We start from the raw sequence: 16398 nt of genomic DNA on the forward strand, positions 1-16398 counted from the left end.
AATATATCATTTATAAATATATTCTCCCATTTAGTAGGTTGTATTTCAGTTTGTTGATGGTTTCCTTTGCTGTGCAGAAGCGTTTCAGTTTGATGTAGTCACACTTGTTTTTACTTTTGATTCCCTTGCCTCTGGGGACATCCAGAAACAGATTACTAACGCTAATGTTCAAGAGTTCACTGCGTGTGTTTTCTTCTAGGAGATTGTGGACTTGGTTTTTTTTTTTTTAATTTTGGTATCACTAATCTACAATTACATGAGGAACATTATGTTTACCAGACTCCCCCCATCATCATGTTCCCCCCACATACCCCATTACAGTCACTGTCCATCAGCATACTAAGATGGAATAGAATCACTACTTGTCTTCTCTGTGTTGTACAGCCCTCCCCGTGCCCCCCGCTACATTATGTCTGCTAATAGTAACACTCCCTTTTTTTTCCCCCTTATCGCTCCCTTCCCACCCATCCTCCCCAGTCCCTTTCCCTTTAGTAACTGTTAGTCCATTCTTGGGTTCTGTGAGTCTGCTGCTGTTTTGTTCCTTCAGTTTTTAAAAAATTTTATTTTGTTATCATTAATCTACAATTACATGAGGAACATTATGTTTACTAGACTCCCCCCATCACCAAGTCCCCCACACATGCCCCATCAGAGTCATTGTCCATCAGCGTAGTAAGATGCTGTAGAATCACTACTTGTCTTCTCTGTGTTGTACAGCCCTCCCTGAGCCCCACCTCCATTATACATGCTAATCATAATGCCCCCTTTCTTCTGCACCTCCTTATCCCTCCCTTCCCACTGATCCTCCCCAGTCCTTCCCTTTGGTAACTGTTAGTCCATTCTTGGGTTCTGTGAGTCTGCTGCTGTTTTGCTCCTTCAGTTTTTTTCTTTGTTCTTATACTCCAAAGATGAGTGAAATCATTTGATACTGGTCTTTCTCTGCCTGGCTTATTTCACTGAGCATAATACACTCTAGCTCCATCCATGTTGTTGCAAATGGTAGGATTTGTTTTCTTCTTATGGCTGACATATGTCTTTTTCAAACTGGGCTCCTACTTTCTTAGGGTAAATTCCTAGGAGTGGAATTTCTGGGTCAAATGGTACTTCTATTTTGAGTATTTTGAGGAACCTCCATACTGCTTTCCACAATGGTTGAACTAATTTATATTCCCACCAGCAGTGTAGGAGGATTCCCCATTCTCCACAACTTCTCCAACATTTGTTGTTGTTTGTCTTTTGGATGATAGTGATCCTTACTGATGTGAGGTGATATCTCACTGTGGTTTTGATTTGCATTTCTCTGATGATTAGCAATGTGGAGCATCTTTTCATGTGTCCATTGGCCATCTGAATTTCTTCTTTGGAGAAGTGTCTGTTCAGATCCTGTGCCTATTTTTTAATTGGATTATTTGCTTTTTGTTTGTTGAGGTGCGTGAGCTCTTTATATATTTTGGATGTCAACCCTTTATCGGGTATGTCATTTATGAATATATTCTCCCATACTGTAGGATGCCTTTTTGTTCTATTGATGGTATCCTTTGCTGTACCGAAGCTTTTAAGTTTGATATAGTCCCACTTGTTCATTTTGGCTTTTGTTTCCCTTGCCCGGAGAGATATGTTCATGAAGAAGTTGCTCATGTTTATAGCCAAGAGATTTTTGCCTATGTTTTTCTCTAAGAGCTTTATGGTTTCATGACTTACATTCAGGTCTTTGATCCATTTCAAATTTACTTTTGTGTATGGGGTTAGACAGTGATCCAGTTTCATTCTCTTACATGTAGCTGCCCAGTTTTGCCAACACCAGCTGTTGAAGAGGCTGTTATTCCCCATTGTATATCCATGGCTACTTTGTCATATATTAATTGACCATATATGTTTGGATTACTATCTGGACTCTATTCTGTTCCACTGGTCTGTGGGTTTGTTCTTGTGCCAGTACCAAATTGTCTTCATTACTGTGGCTTTGTAGTAGAGCTTGAAGTTGGGAAGCGAGATCCCCCCTGCTTTATTCTTCCTTCTCAGGATTGCTTTGGTTATTTGGGGTCTTTTGTGGTTCCATATGAATTTTAGAACTATGTTCCTGTTCATTGAAGAATGCTGTTGGTATTTTGATAGGGATTGCATTGAATCTGTAGATTGCTTTAGGCAGGATGGCCATTTTGACAATATTAATTCTTCCTAGCCAAGAGCATGGGATGAATTTCCATTTATTAGTGTCCTCTTTAATTTCTCTTAAGAGTGTCTTGTAGTTTTCAGGGTATAGATCTTTCACTTCCTTGGTTAGGTTTATTCCTAGGTATTTTATTCTTTTTGATGCTATTGTGAATGGAATTGTTTTCCTGATTTTTCTTTCTGCTAGCTCATTGTTAGTGTATAGGAAAGCCACAGATTTCTGTGTATTAATTTTGTATCCTGCAACTTTGCTTAAATCCAATATTAGTTCTAGTAGTTTTGGAGTGGATTCTGTAGGGTTTTTTATGTACAATATCATGTCATCTGCAAATAGTGACAGTTTGACTTCTTCTTTACAATCTGGATGCCTTGTATTTCTTTGTTTTGTCTGATTGCCATGGCTGGGACCTCCAGTACTATGTTGAATAACATTGGGGAGAGTGGGCATCCCTGTCTTGTTCCTGATCTTAGAGGAAAAGCTTTCAGCTTCTCACTGTTAAGTATGATGTTGGCTGTGGGTTTGTCATATATGGCATTTATTATGTTGAGGTACTTGCCCTCTATACCCATTTTGTTGAGAGTTTTTATCATGACTGGATGTTGAATTTTGTCAAATGCTTTTTCAGCATCTAGGGAGATGATCATGTGGTTTTATCCTTTTTGTTGATGTGGTGGATGATGCTGATGGACTTTCGAATGTTGTACCATCCTTGCATCCCTGAGATGAATCCCACTTGATCATGGTGTATGATCCTTGTGATGTATTTTTGAATTTGGTTTGCTAATATTTTGTTGAATATTTTTGCATCTATGTTCATCTGGGATATTGGTCTGTAATTTTCTTTTTTGGTGGGGTCTTTGCCTGGTTTTGGTATTAGAGTGATGCTGGCTTCATATTATGAGTTTGGAGGTATTCCCTCATCTTCTATTTTTTGGAAAACTTTAAGGAGAATGGGTATTATGTTTTCCCTATATGTCTGATAAAATTCAGTAGTGTGTCCATCTGGCCTGAGGGTTTTGTTCTTGGGTAGTTTTTTGATTACCAATTCAATTTCGTTGCTGGTAATTGGTCTGTTTAGATTTTGTGTTTCTTCCTTGGTCAGTCTTGGTAGGTTGTATTTTTCTAGGAAGTTGTCCATTTCTTCTAGGTTTTCCAGCTTGTTAGCATATAGATTTTCATAGTATTCTCTAATAATTCTTTGTATTTTGTGGGGTCTCTCATGATTTTTCCTTTCTCATTTCTGATTCTGTTTATGTGTGTAGACTCTCTTTTTCTCTTAGTAAGTCTGGCTAGGGGTTTATCTATTTTGTTTATTTTCTCAAAGAACCAGCTCTTGGTTTCATTGATTTTTTCTATTGTTTTTTTCTTCTCAATTTTATTTATTCCTTCTCTGATCTATATAAAGTCCCTCCTTCTGGTGCCTTTAGGCCTCATTTGTTCTTCTTTTTCCACTTTCAATAATTGTGACTTTAGACTATTCATTTGGGATTGTTCTTCCTTCTTTAAATAGGCCTGGATTGCTGTATACTTTCTTCTTAGAATTGCCTTCACTGAGTCCCACAGAAGTTGGGGCTTTGTGCTGTTGTTGTCATTTGTCTCCATATATTGCTTGATCTCTGTTTTAATTTGGTCATTGCTCCATTGATTATTTAGGAGCATGTTGTTAAGCCTCCATGTGTTTGTAAGCCGTTTTGCTTTCTTTGTACAATTTATGTCTCATTTTATACCTTTGTGGTCTGAGAAGTTGGTTGGTAGAATTTCAATCTTTTTTAATTTATTGAGGCTATTTTTGTGGCCTAGTATGTGGTCTATTCTGGAGAATGTTCCATGTGTACTTAAGAAGAATGTGTACCCTGCTGCTTTTGGTTGTAGAGTTCTGTAGATGTCTGTTAGGTCCATCTGTTCTAGTGTGTTGTTCAGTGCCTCTGTGTCCTTACATATTTTGTGTCTGGTGGATCTGTCCTTTGTAGTGAGTGGTGTGTTGAAGTCTCCTAGAATGAATGCATTACAATTACTTGAACAACATTATGGTTACTAGACTCCCCCTATTATCAAGTCCCCCCCACATACCCCATTACAGTCACTGTTCATCAGCGTAGTAAGATGCCCGAGAATCATTACTTGTCTTCTCTGTATATACTGCCTTTCCCTTGTCCCCCTCCCCACTACATTATGTGTGCTAATTGTAATACCCTGTTTTCCCCCTTATCCCTCCCTTCCTACCCATCCTCCCCAGTCCCTTTCCCTTTGGTAACTGTTTTTCCATTCTTGGGATCTGTGATTCTGCTGCTGTTTTGTTCCTTCAGTTTTTTCTTGTTGTTATACTCCACATATGAGTGAAATCATTTGGTACTTGTCTTTTTCCGCCTGGCTTATTTCACTGAGCATAATATCTTCTAGCCCCATCCATGTTGTTGCAAATGGTAGGATTTGTTTTCTTCTTATGGCTGAATAATATTCCATTGTGTATATGTACCACACCTTCTTTATCCATTCATCTACTGATGGACACTTAGGTTGCTTCCATTTCTTGGCTATTGTAAATAGTGCTGCGATAAACATAGGGGTGCATATGTTTTTTTCAAAGTGGGTTCCTGCTTTCTTAGGGTAAATTCCTAGGAGTGGAATTCCTGGGTCAAATGGTATTTCTATTTTGAGTTTTTTGAGGAACCTCCATACTGCTTTCCACAATGGTTGAACTAGTTTACATTGCAACCGGGAGTGTAGGGAGGTTCCCCTTTCTCCACATCTTTGCCAACATTTGTCGTTGTTTGTCTTTTGTCCATCCCTTCACTTTTAATCTGTGCATGTCTTTGGGTTTGAGGTGAGTGTCTTGTAAGGAGCATATAGATGGGTCTTGCTTTTTTATCCATTGTATTACTCTGTGTCTTTTGATTGGTGCATTCAGTCCATTTACATTTAGGGTGGTTATCGAAAGATATGTACTTATTGCCATTGCAGGCTTTGGATTCATGATTACTAAAGGTTCCAGGGTAGCTTCTTTAGTATCTAACTGTCTAATTTAAGTCTCTTATTAAGCTATTATAAACACAGCATGATGATTCTTTATTTCTCTCCCTTCTTATTCTTCCTCTTCCATTCTTTGTATGTTAGGTGTTTTATTCTGTACTCTTTTGTGTTTCCTTTGACTGCTTTTGTAAATAGTTGATTTTATTTTTTGCCTTTAGTTAGTATTTGGTTGGTCTGCTTTCTTTGCTGTGATTTTGTTTTCTCTGGTGATATTTAGTTAGCCTTAGGAGTGCTTCCATCTAAAGCAGTCCCTTAAAAATATCCTGTAGAGGTGGTTTGTGGGAGGCAAATTCCCTCAACTTTTGCTTGTCTGGGAATTATTTAATTCCTCCTTCATATTTAAATGATAATTGTGCTGGATACACTATTCTTGGTTCAAGGCCCTTCTGTTTCATTACATTAAATATATCATGCCATTCTCTTCTGGCCTGTAAGGTTTCTGTTGAGAAGTCTGATGATAGCCTGATGGGTTTTTCTTTGTAAGTGATCTTTTTTCTCTCTGTGGCTTCCTTTAGTACTCTGTCCTTGTCTTTGATCTTTGCCATTTTAATTATTATGTGTCTTGGTGTTGTCCTCCTTGGGTCGCTTGTGTTGGGAGATCTGTGGGCTTCCATGGTCTGAGAGAGTATTTCCTCCCCCAGTTTGGGGAAATTTTCACCAATTATTTCTTCAAAGACACTTTCTATGCCTTTCTCTCTTTTTTTTCTGGTACCCCTATAATGCACATATTGTTCCATTTCGATTGGTCACACAGTTCTCTTAATATTCTTTCCTTCATGGAGATCCTTTTATCTCTCTCTGCCTTAGCTTCTCTGTATTCCTGATTTCTATTCCATTAACAGTGTCTTGCACCTCATCGAGTCTGCTCTTAAGACCTTCTATTGATTGTTTCATTTCTGTAATCTCCCTCCTGACTTCATCCCTTACCTCTTGCATATTTCTCTGCAGGTCCATCAGGATGGTTATGACCTTTATTTTGAATTCTTTTTCTGGAAGATTGGTTATATCTATCTCCCCAGGCCCTCTCTCTGGGGTTGTCTGGGTGATGATTCTTGACTGGACCAGATTCTTCTGCCTTTTCATGGCGATAGAGGTGGACGTAGGCAGGTCGCGCATGTTTCAGCTGGGAGAACCAAGTCCCTTCCTGCTTGCTGGTTGCCTTGCCCTTCTGTGCTGCCTGTGTTGGTTATGTACACACCAGGAGCAGCCTCCGGATAATTCCCTGAGCTGCTGTGGGTGGGGCAGCCCTCGGGGTAGCCCAGAGCCCTGAGGGGAGTGGCAGGTGCACTGGATGTGGTCTCTGTGAGAACGGTGTCCCTTCGCGCCTTGCCCCGGCTTCCTCTATCTGTGCAGGGCAGCGCGGGTGGCAGCCTTTGGGTCTGGCCTGGGTTGCTGCACCCTGGGAGGAGACTCTGGGCAGCTGCTGTGGGTGGGGCCGCTCTCCAGTTGCTCCACTGCTGTGGTGGGGCAGCGCCGGCCGGGGGGAATGAATGGCAGGCTGCTTATCACCCTTAAGCCTCTGTAACTTTGAGACTTTCAAAAAGCACCTGCTTTTCTTTTGTCCCAGGGGAGCCGGCTGTGGGGACCCACTCACAGTCTCTGTCTAGGATTTTACTTTTCTGTTCCTCTAATATCCAGTACACCATGCAATGTGTGTCTGTGCTCCCAGGGCAGATTACTACGGCTGGTTATTTAGCAGTCGTGTGCTTCCACTCCCTCCCCATTCTGACTCCTTTCCTCCTGCCTGTGAGCTGGGGTGGGGGGAGTGCTCAGGTCCCACTGGGTCATGGCTTCGTATCTTACCCCCTTCGTGAGATGCTGAGTTCTCGCAGTTGTAGATGTATTCTGGCTGTTGTACTGTATCTTCTGGTCTTTCTGTTAGGCACAGTTGTATTTGTTGTATTTTCAAAAATATATATGGTTTTGGGAGGAGATTTCCACCACCCTACACACATCAGCATCTTGAGCCTCCTCAGATTGGCTGGATTCGGCTTTTATACTTAGGTATTCAATCCATTTTGAGTTTATTTTTGTGTATGGTGTAAGACAGTGGTCCAGGTTCATTCTTTTATAGCAGTCCAGGTTTCCTAACACCCATTTATTGAAGAGATGGTCTTTTCCCCATTGTATATTCTTGCTTCTTTTTGTCATACATTAATAGACCATACAGGTGTGGGTTTATTTCTGGGCTGTCTATTCTGTTCCATTGGTCTATGTGATCTATTCCTCTGCCAGTACCATACTGTTTTGATTACTGTAGTTTGCTGTATAGTTTGAAATAGAGTGTGATACCCCCAGCCTTGTTTTTCTTTCTCAAGATTGCCTTGGTTATGTGGGGTCTTTTGTGGTTCCATACAAATTTTAGGATTATTTGCTCTAGTTTCATGAAATATTCCATTAATATTTTGATAGGGATTGCATTGAATATGTATGCAAATGACTGGGCAGGATGGCCATTTTAACGATATTAATTCTTCCTATCCAAGAGCATAGAATAGCTTTCCATTTATTTGTGTCTTCTTCATTTTCTTTCATCAATGTCTTATAGTCTTCAGTATACAGATCTTTTCCCCTTTTGTTTAAATTTATTCCTAGGTACTTTATTCCTTTTGATGTAATTCTAAGTTAGATTGATTTCTTAATTTCTCTTTCTGTTCATTATTTGTATGTAGAAACACAACATATTTCTGTATACTGATTTTGTATCCTGTGACTTTACTGAATTCACTTATTAATTCTAATACTTTTTGGTGGAGTATTTGGGATTTTCTATATATATAGCATCATGTCATCTGTAAATAGTAACAATTTTACTTCTTCCAATTTGGATGCCTTTTATTTCTTTTTCTTGTCTGATTTCTGTGGCTAGGACTTCCAGTATTATGTTAAACAGAAGTGGTGACAGTGGGGACCCTTGCTTTGTTCCTCATCTTAGAGGAAAAACTTTCAGCTTTTCACCACTTAGTTGATGTTAGCTGTGGGTTTGTCATATATACAGCCTTTATTATGTTGAGATATGTTCTCTTTATACCCATTTTGTTGAGTTTTTATCATGAATGGATGCTCAATTTTGTCAAATGCTTCTTCAGCATCTATTGAAATGACCAAATGATAGTTTAAGGGCTAGTTGCAGTGTGGAAACTGAAACCATATTAATAACTTTCTCATACTATGTTACATTAAAATCCATTGGCCTGTGTTGCACTTTGGTTGGATCTTTTACTCAAGGATAATTTTGTAACATCATGCACTGGTCATCTGCAAAATATTAGTTCACTGAGCTTTGCAGGTCTTCCAAATGGTGACACATTTCATTATGCTTTATTTAAAAAATCACATTCCTTAATATCATGATTGGTTTCAACAGAAAAGTCTAAGTTTTAAGTTTTGTGAGGCTGTAAAGCTCATGGTGGCAGATTCAAGCTTTCCAAAATTCCAGATACAGGCTTTCAAAAATTGAAAGCTTGAATTTTTTCATGAGCATCACAAGTTCTGTCAGGATTTTCCCTGAAGTAATAGACTCACATTATTCCTTTTCTGAGAAAACGTCCACCAGATGCCCAAGTCTGATAACCATGTTTGTCTGTCAGTTGTTCGTTCAGGTATACGCAGTGTTCCATGAAAAGAGCAGCTAGTTCAGTTCAGCTCACAACTGAAAGAATTGTCTAAGTACTTTCCTTGAGACACCATCATACTTTGGTGTGCAGAAGTACTCTCTGTTCATCACATAGAATACTGAAAAGACGTCCTCAAAGATTAAGATTTAATAAAATTAGAAATTTTTTGTTGCCACTTCATCAAGGATATTCTTAAGTGAAGCTAGCATGTTTTTCTTAAGTTGCTAGTGCATGATGGTGAAGAATATGACTCAGTACAGTTTGGGTCACTGACTTGACTTGCACTAAGGCAGTTTTACCCACCAATGCTTTTGCACTATCAGTGCAGATACTGACGTGGAAAAAGACTGTCTGAACTAAGTTGGGCCTGTTAGCCCATGCGCATTGGAAAACCAATTATCAAGGAGCCACTTTTGCAGAAACAAAGTTTTATTGTCATGTGGCTGAACAAGGTGACAAGAGGCAGGCTAAAATCTGTCTCCCCAACCTCAAATGGGGTACACAATTATACAGGAGGCTTATGCATATTTAGCAGGGACTGGTGAAATGAATAGAGTTGGGAAGGACTATTCTGCTCCTGCTTAGCATGTTAACATGTTACATACATTGTGTGTTCAAAAATGGTGGCTAAGCCTGGCCTACAGGCAGATACTTTAATATGGTTATGAAGAAGAGGTAACTTTAGGTCATCTGGAACTATTTCTGTGCAAGTTTAGGTGAGTGTCAATGGGCTCGGTGAGCTTGGATTGGTCTGCTCTGAGTGAAGCAGGCTCCAAAGTCCTGCAAAGCAACTTCTGACATTTTAGAAGGGACAGCACAGAAAGAGGTAATGAACTTTAACAATGAGGAGAGTAATCAGAAGGAAGTGACTTTTGGCTTTTTAATTAAAAGGCTATGATTTCATTAGTATTATAATAAAATAATCTTGACCTTATGATCCCCTGAAAGGGTCTTGAGAACCCTTAGCAGTCTAAGGACCAGTTTTAAGAACTACTGGTCTAATGGGTATTCCAGCCTCTCCCTAAAAGGCTTCCCAGGGCAGCACTACTGAGAGGCATGTGATTGGTCTCTGTTCTGAGGACATGGCAAGGAAGTGGTAGCAGGAGTAAGCTGCTGTCCTGGGTTCATAGCTGGAGGAATTCAGTGTGGACCACTACCTGTTGGGGAGGTTATAGAAGGGATTTGATTTCTAAGGTCTTCCTTGACTCATGGTGCTAGGACATTGAATCTGGGCTGGGGGACATAGCGGTTATGTACTGAAGTTGCCAGTTCATTGTGTCAGAGGTGGTAATACATTTGTTTTCCAGTGCTTATAGGCATGGCTTAGCAAATATTGAATGAATTAATCACAGGTAACAGGAGTGATGGTAGGAAGTTGACACCTTCCCTAATGGGCTGCCCTGGGGAGGATGAAGCAATTCTGTCTACTTTAAACTTACTCTGTGGGGTGGAAAGTAGATTTCATGACTTCAAGGGGGTGAAAGGTGCCCAGAGTAGCAGCGAATGGGTGGTAGTATGTTCTGCTTGGAGGGTGAAACAAGGAAATAACATACTGGGCCACAGGGTTAAAGAATCATGCATGAACACTGGCAGACCTGAGCACATGAAGTGTGGGTGAACGTGGAAGGAAGTGGGAACACAGCACCCATCCCACTCACTGCACAACCAGATTAGCAGGGCATCTGCCTGGCCACTAGGGGCACTCTGCCCCCCTAACTAACTACAGTCTCAAACGGGGTCAAGCTTTTTCAGTGCCAGAGCTGTTTCAGGCAGGAGCAGTGACAAGGTGCTCCCACCCAGTCACCAGTAGAATCTACCCAAGGCAGCCTCCCACTGGAATTTTGGGTTCAGCTTCCTCAACCAAATCAGTGGCCATAGTTCTCTTAGGTTCAGGAACTTGTAGAAGTTTATTACTTTTAGCAAAACTGTTTTTGAAGATTTGAGTTTGGCCAGGGACTAGATTTGTTCACTTCCTCTGAGCAGTTAAGAACAGGTTATCCCTGGTAGCCACAAAGAGCAGTGGTCGCTGCTGTCCCAGCAACAGAAAAATGACACTTGGGGAGGCGTAGGTGCTGGCTGTGAGCGGGAACATCAGGAGTATGACAGCATTCCAGTTTTAGGGATCTGCAGTGGGGCCTAGGGAGGACACAGGGGCCTCGGGGTAGACTAGTAGTCAGCTCCCTTTGCCAGTTCTCAGCCAGGTGAAGCTGCTGACAACTCTGTCCCCTTCTCTCAGCGCTGCCCCGGGGGAGTCTCCCATCTCCTTAAGAAGCCAGGCAGAGGCTGGAGGCAGAATCACCTTTATTGGAGCTTGACCTGGTTGGGGCTTACAACCCATGGCTCCCTGCCCGCTCCCCCACCAGACAGGTGGGGGTTGGGGGTAGATAGTATCAAAAACGTTGTAGAGCTGAGGCTGTGGGACTGGCTGGAAGCTGCTGGCAGAGTGGAGTGGGCTGGGGCCCTGGCAGGTTCAAACTGAGGTACAGTAGCGTTAATAATACTCTTGGAGCGTTATACTCTAGGGAGGGGCAGGCACTTGGGGGCCCTAGGGCATGAAGGCACTTGGAGTCAGGGAGAGGCAGATGTGCGGGCGGGACTGGGCAGGCCAGGCCCGTTTGGCAGGCACTTCACTTAGGGGAGTCAGGGGTTGGGTGGGGCTTTGGTAGAGGCTCAGTCCCCGCTGGGTCTGTGCCAGAAGCATTGCCCTAGGGCTCGTCTCGGAGCTCTGAAGGCAGGAACTTGTACTGCTGCTGCCGGATCTGGGCCAGCTTCTTTCGGGCCTCTTCCAGCTCCCGCTCCTTCCGAAGCATCTCTTCCTGTGCGGCGATGATCTGAGGAGGGGAGATCGGGCCTCAGCCTGGTGCTTCTGTGCACTGGCATTTAGGGTAGGTGGGGCTGGCACAGGCTACCTGACTGCCCTACTGGTGTGTCCCTCAGAGCGCCAGAGCTCACCTGGGCAATGCCCCCAACCATCTTCTCCTTTACCACCACCGTTTCGTTCTCTTGGTCTTCAAAGGCGGCAGCCTTCTGTGCAGCTTTCACCAGGTTATCTGAGGCTCGCTTCACTGCATTGCCCGCAGCCTGGGCAGAGGGAAGGAAGGTATAGCAGGAAGTTGGGAACTCAGGTGGGGTCCCGCGTGAGATAATGCTCAACTCTCTCACACAGGGTGACAGTTTAAAGCAGTGCAGCCCAAAGTACGATGGGATGGGTCAGGGTTCCTCACCTGAAGCCGCTTCATTGCCTCAGAGTCCTGGTCAGCCTTGACCTTGCAGGCCACAAGGAGCTGGGCTGTGGAAGCCGCTACCTGCTTGGCTGATGAGATGAGCTTCTCCTGGCTGGCATGGCCTTGTACGGCTGCGTTGGCCGCCTCACACAGGTTGTTGGTGGCTGCAGCCACCATCCGGGCCTGAAGTGGAGGGAGGTTCGATTAAAATACGCCTTTTGCCATAGTCCTTCCCCTCTACAGCCTTTTCCCACTTTTTCGGCTCAGAGGGACCTAGTAAGTGTTGTATACTCACAGCCGAGATAAGGCCCTGGGACCACTGCCCATCATCCAGTGCATTGGCTGGAATGGCGCCCACCTGTGGAGGAGGGCAGAGGGCCTGCTCAGACCTGTCTTCTTCCTACCCACAGCCTCCATGTGCAGTGTGGGCATGGACAGCAAAGCTGTGCTGTCCCTGTACCTCTGGGCATCTAAGTACTTACCTTCCCTTGGGCCACCAGTTCCCTCTGGGCAGCAGATGCAGCCTTTACCAGGGCACTGGTGGCTGCTGCAATGGACTTGGCAGCTTCCAGTATCTGCTCCTCAAAGTTGAGGGACTCGTCTGCCTCCTGCAATGAAGAGACCAAGGTTGCAGAGAGAGGTGCCCAGAAAGGGGGCTGAAGGCGGGGACCTGCTACCATTAGGAGGGTAAAGAGGGAGGAAGCAGGACTGACCTTGGGTTTAGCCCGGGGCTTCAGCTGCTCCAGCTTTTTGGCTGCGGCCTCAATGGCAGCTGCAGCTCCCAGGAGCTCATTCTCAGCAATGACGGTGGGGTCCTCTGGGTCCACCCATTCTGTTCCTGGTGGGATGAGGTGGGAAGGAAAGGGCTAAGGCAGAGCACTGAGGAGGTGAGATCAGGAGCATGGGCAACATGGTTAGGACTACCAGGCCGCTGCCCTGGGGGAACGATGGACAGGGGCTAGCTCAGCACAGTCCACCCAGGAAGCGGATGGAGCTCTCCCCTTACAAAGGTTTCCCTTCCTTCCCTGCCACCTCACCCTTCATGGCCTCAGCGGCCTGGATGAGCTCAGTGACTGAACCAGCCACACGCTTTGAGTGTCCCGTCAGTTGCTGCTTCAATTCTGGACTTGGCTTCTGAAGGGTCTGGGGAAAAGGGGGGCATGGAGCAGCGAGCATCAGACCTTATCTTCCCTGGCCCAAGAAACAGGGCAGAACACGCCCCCGGGTCCCCTCCCGAGCCCACTCTACCCCACCACCCTCAACACTCAACACTGCACCACCCTCCAAGTGCACTCAGGCCTCATGTGGCACACATGTGAAGACAGTGGGCTGTACGTCACTCACCGGCTGACATGGAGCATGGAGAATGGTGGAAGGAGAATAAAGACATGATGAAGGTAGAGAAGAGGGAGTCAGGTGGGAAGAGAGGAGATAAAAAGATGAAGAGAAGAGGTGAGTAGAAGAACCAAAGATGCTGAGAATGGCGGGGCCCCAGTGGAAGGGAGGCTTGGAAACAAGAATACATTTGGGAAATAGATGGTGGGCTGGGAGACCTGAACGAAATATTTGTGAGCTGGCTTTGAGGCATGCGGGAAGAGGACCATGTATCTAGGGATGCCGGTGTGAGCAGCAGACAACTCCGGCCTTACCAGTAGCACATGGTCCAGCAGTTCCAGGTAGCCATTGGCACATTCGCGGCCATAGTGCAGCGCTCGGAGCCGCACATCAGGGGCCACCTCTGGGTGGTAGGCTGCTTCCTATCCCACAGAGTACTGTTAGTGTTCGGATCCCAAAGAGCTCAGGCCCCCCAAGCCCCTGCACTTTCTCCCCTACCCTGTTTTGCCCTAAAGCTGCCTCACTGCCTCAAACCTCTGCCTCATAACTGGGATTTCTACCTTGCAAGCCCGAAGCATATCTGCAATAGCACGGCGACTCAGATTAGCTGTGGCGATGACGTCCTCCTGGCGACAGGAGTTTCCAGCAGCGACAGCCTTGGCTGTTGCCATGGTGATGCCCTTGGTCATTCGAATGAAATCTTCTGGGGTAGAGGTCTTGGCAGGTGGCTCTGGAGAACAGAAGACCTGTTGGGGTAGAAGAAGAAGAAAAGTTTTACAGTGGGTGAGATTGTAAGCCAATGTAGCTCTCATAGGATTTGGCTCATTCACCCACGTGTTCACCAACAAGCATTCAGTGAGTGCTTATTGTGGTCAAGTCCTTGGGGGAAGTTCCCACATTCACAGCTCATAAAAGGCAGCTGGTTATCATTTCTGACTGAAGTGGTAGGGAGAGTACACTTGAAATTAAGGAAGTACCTTTGAGCTGGGTTTTCATTCCTAAACTATAGAGAAGCCTTGAGGGGTGAGTGGCAGAGGTGGGTCCTAAGAAATACAGCTAATAGGAGGGCATTTTAGGTAAATGGTAGAGCATGAATAACCAGAATGTCAAGTGGGAGAGTATCAAGAAATATTCTAGAATATAGATATGGTGAAGAAAAGACTGTTGGGGCTTTGAATATCAGACCAAGAAACTTAGAATTTTACAGAATAGGTAAAAGTTATAAACATATTTTGATGTATGTGCTCATCCAAAGTTATGAAACATCAGCTAGGTGGTAGATTCTGTGGGAGGTGCTAGGGATGCAGAGCAATAAGGTAGACAAAATCCTTGTTCTCATGAGCTTACATTCTAGTTTGGGTACAGACAAATAAGTAAACAAGTAGAAAAATTAGACTGTGATCTGGGCTGTGAAGGAAATAAAGAGCGTGCTGTGATGAGAAATAAAAACAAGGTCCTTTTTCAGACAGGTGGTCAGGGAAAGCTTCTCTGGGGAGACGACCGAAGCCTGAAGGATTGGAGGGAGCCAAAGGTTAAAAAAGCTGGAGCAAAATAAGTGCAAGGGCCAGCAGCAGGCAAGGACTGATGGTGTGGGGTGGGATGGGGCAGAGAGAAAAAGCAGGCTAAGATGAGAAGGGAAGCTGGCAGAGGCCACGGGGCCTGGAAGGTGACGGTGAGGACTGGAGGTTTTACCACAGATGCCAGGGCAGTCACAAAAAGGTTTTAAGCCGTGAAGTGGCATAGTCTAATTTATATTTTTAAAGATTATTCTGGCTACTGTGTAGAGAGAGTGGATTGGAGGGAGTGAATGTGGAAGAAGCAGGGAGATCACTTAGAGGCTGTTGCATATATACAGCTAAGGACTGATGATGGTTTGGATGAGGTCATGGTGGCAAAGAACATGAGATCTAGCTGGCCGGACCACTAACAAGGCTTGCTGACGGGCTTAGATGTGGGGAATGAGAGAAAGATGTTAAACCTGAGTTTCTGGCTTTAGAAACTAAGTCACTAAAAGACGCCATTTCCTGAGATGGGAAAGATACGGGAATAATCAGGTTTGGGAGACAGAAAGTTAAAGAGTTTCAGTTTGGACATCTCTAAGGAGAGGTGAAAACAGAGTATCAGAAAGGTGAATTTAGGAATTCGAAAGAGGAGGTGACAGATTATGGCAGGGAGATCAGGCAGAAAGCTAGCACAGCTGAGTCACAGTGAGGGGCGAAGGGAGAGGATGAGGAGGGCAGTTGGAAGGACCTAGCCACAGCCAGGATGTGGTTTCCATCATGAATGGGAAGGAGCTTATCAGGAAGAACAGCTGGTGGGAGGCACTGCACCTCGGTGGCAATGCCAGACAGGCAGTGGAAAATAACTAGACTCAGAACTGGAAGTCAACTTGTTAGAGACCAGTAACAAAAGTATTTCAACTTGCTGAAGAGAAGAACAGAGGAAAGGCAATTTGTACCACTCTGGGAAGACCCTTACATTTACGAGGTTGAAGGTGATTCAGTGAGAACTACAGAAAAGATGTTGAGAAGTGAGAGAAAAGCCAGGGTCAGGAAGGCCAAAGGAAGAAAGAATTTCAAAGAGAGTCTTGTTCGGAAGGGTCAAATGACTTGGAAATGTTTGAAAAAGATGAAAGCCAAGAAGCGGCCACTGACTGTGGTGACTGAAAGGCCACTGATGACCGCAGGAGAGGGTGACAGAAAGTAGTTGCCAAGTGCTAAGGAGTAAACCAGGGAGGAAGGGAGGGACACCAGTGTAGCTCACCTGAGAAGTCTGGCAATGAGCAAGAATGGGTGTGACTGTGCCATTTCTGTGAATCTATCTGAGGTACAGGTTCACCACCTCTCATGAGCTCTGTGACCAAGTCCCCGATGCCAACTCATGCTTACCGCCAGTTCCTGCCGTATGTGTTCTGTGGTTGCCTCCAGGGCCCGTGTGCCTTTGGTGGCCTCGTCTTCCACAGCTTTCACAGTCTTGAGTAATGATGTCACATTGGTCACCATCACCTGGGAACATCAGA

The 16398-nt window shown here is 44.5% G+C and overlaps 2 protein-coding genes across 3 annotated transcripts in view; one reads left to right on the forward strand and one right to left on the reverse strand.

The window, feature by feature from the left end:
* The window catches only part of CREB3 (cAMP responsive element binding protein 3), a 49519-nt gene that overhangs the window by 3508 nt on the left and 29613 nt on the right, over window positions 1-16398 (forward strand). The window lies entirely within an intron of this gene.
* The window catches only part of TLN1 (talin 1), a 30705-nt gene continuing 25411 nt past the window's right edge, over window positions 11105-16398 (reverse strand). For both annotated transcript variants that reach the window (XM_036888485.2, XM_036888483.2), the window contains 10 exons: window positions 16268-16384; window positions 13940-14125; window positions 13694-13801; window positions 13082-13187; window positions 12758-12882; window positions 12527-12652; window positions 12340-12402; window positions 12045-12227; window positions 11773-11901; window positions 11105-11651 (listed from right to left, as the gene is read on the reverse strand). In XM_036888485.2, the coding sequence (XP_036744380.2) occupies window positions 11526-11651; window positions 11773-11901; window positions 12045-12227; window positions 12340-12402; window positions 12527-12652; window positions 12758-12882; window positions 13082-13187; window positions 13694-13801; window positions 13940-14125; window positions 16268-16384 (1269 nt within the window). In that variant the 3' untranslated portion in view covers window positions 11105-11525. The remainder of the gene's footprint in view (window positions 11652-11772; window positions 11902-12044; window positions 12228-12339; window positions 12403-12526; window positions 12653-12757; window positions 12883-13081; window positions 13188-13693; window positions 13802-13939; window positions 14126-16267; window positions 16385-16398) is intronic.

The sequence above is a fragment of the Manis pentadactyla genome, chromosome 3, assembly GCF_030020395.1.
Source record: "Manis pentadactyla isolate mManPen7 chromosome 3, mManPen7.hap1, whole genome shotgun sequence".
Lineage (NCBI taxonomy): Eukaryota > Metazoa > Chordata > Mammalia > Pholidota > Manidae > Manis > Manis pentadactyla.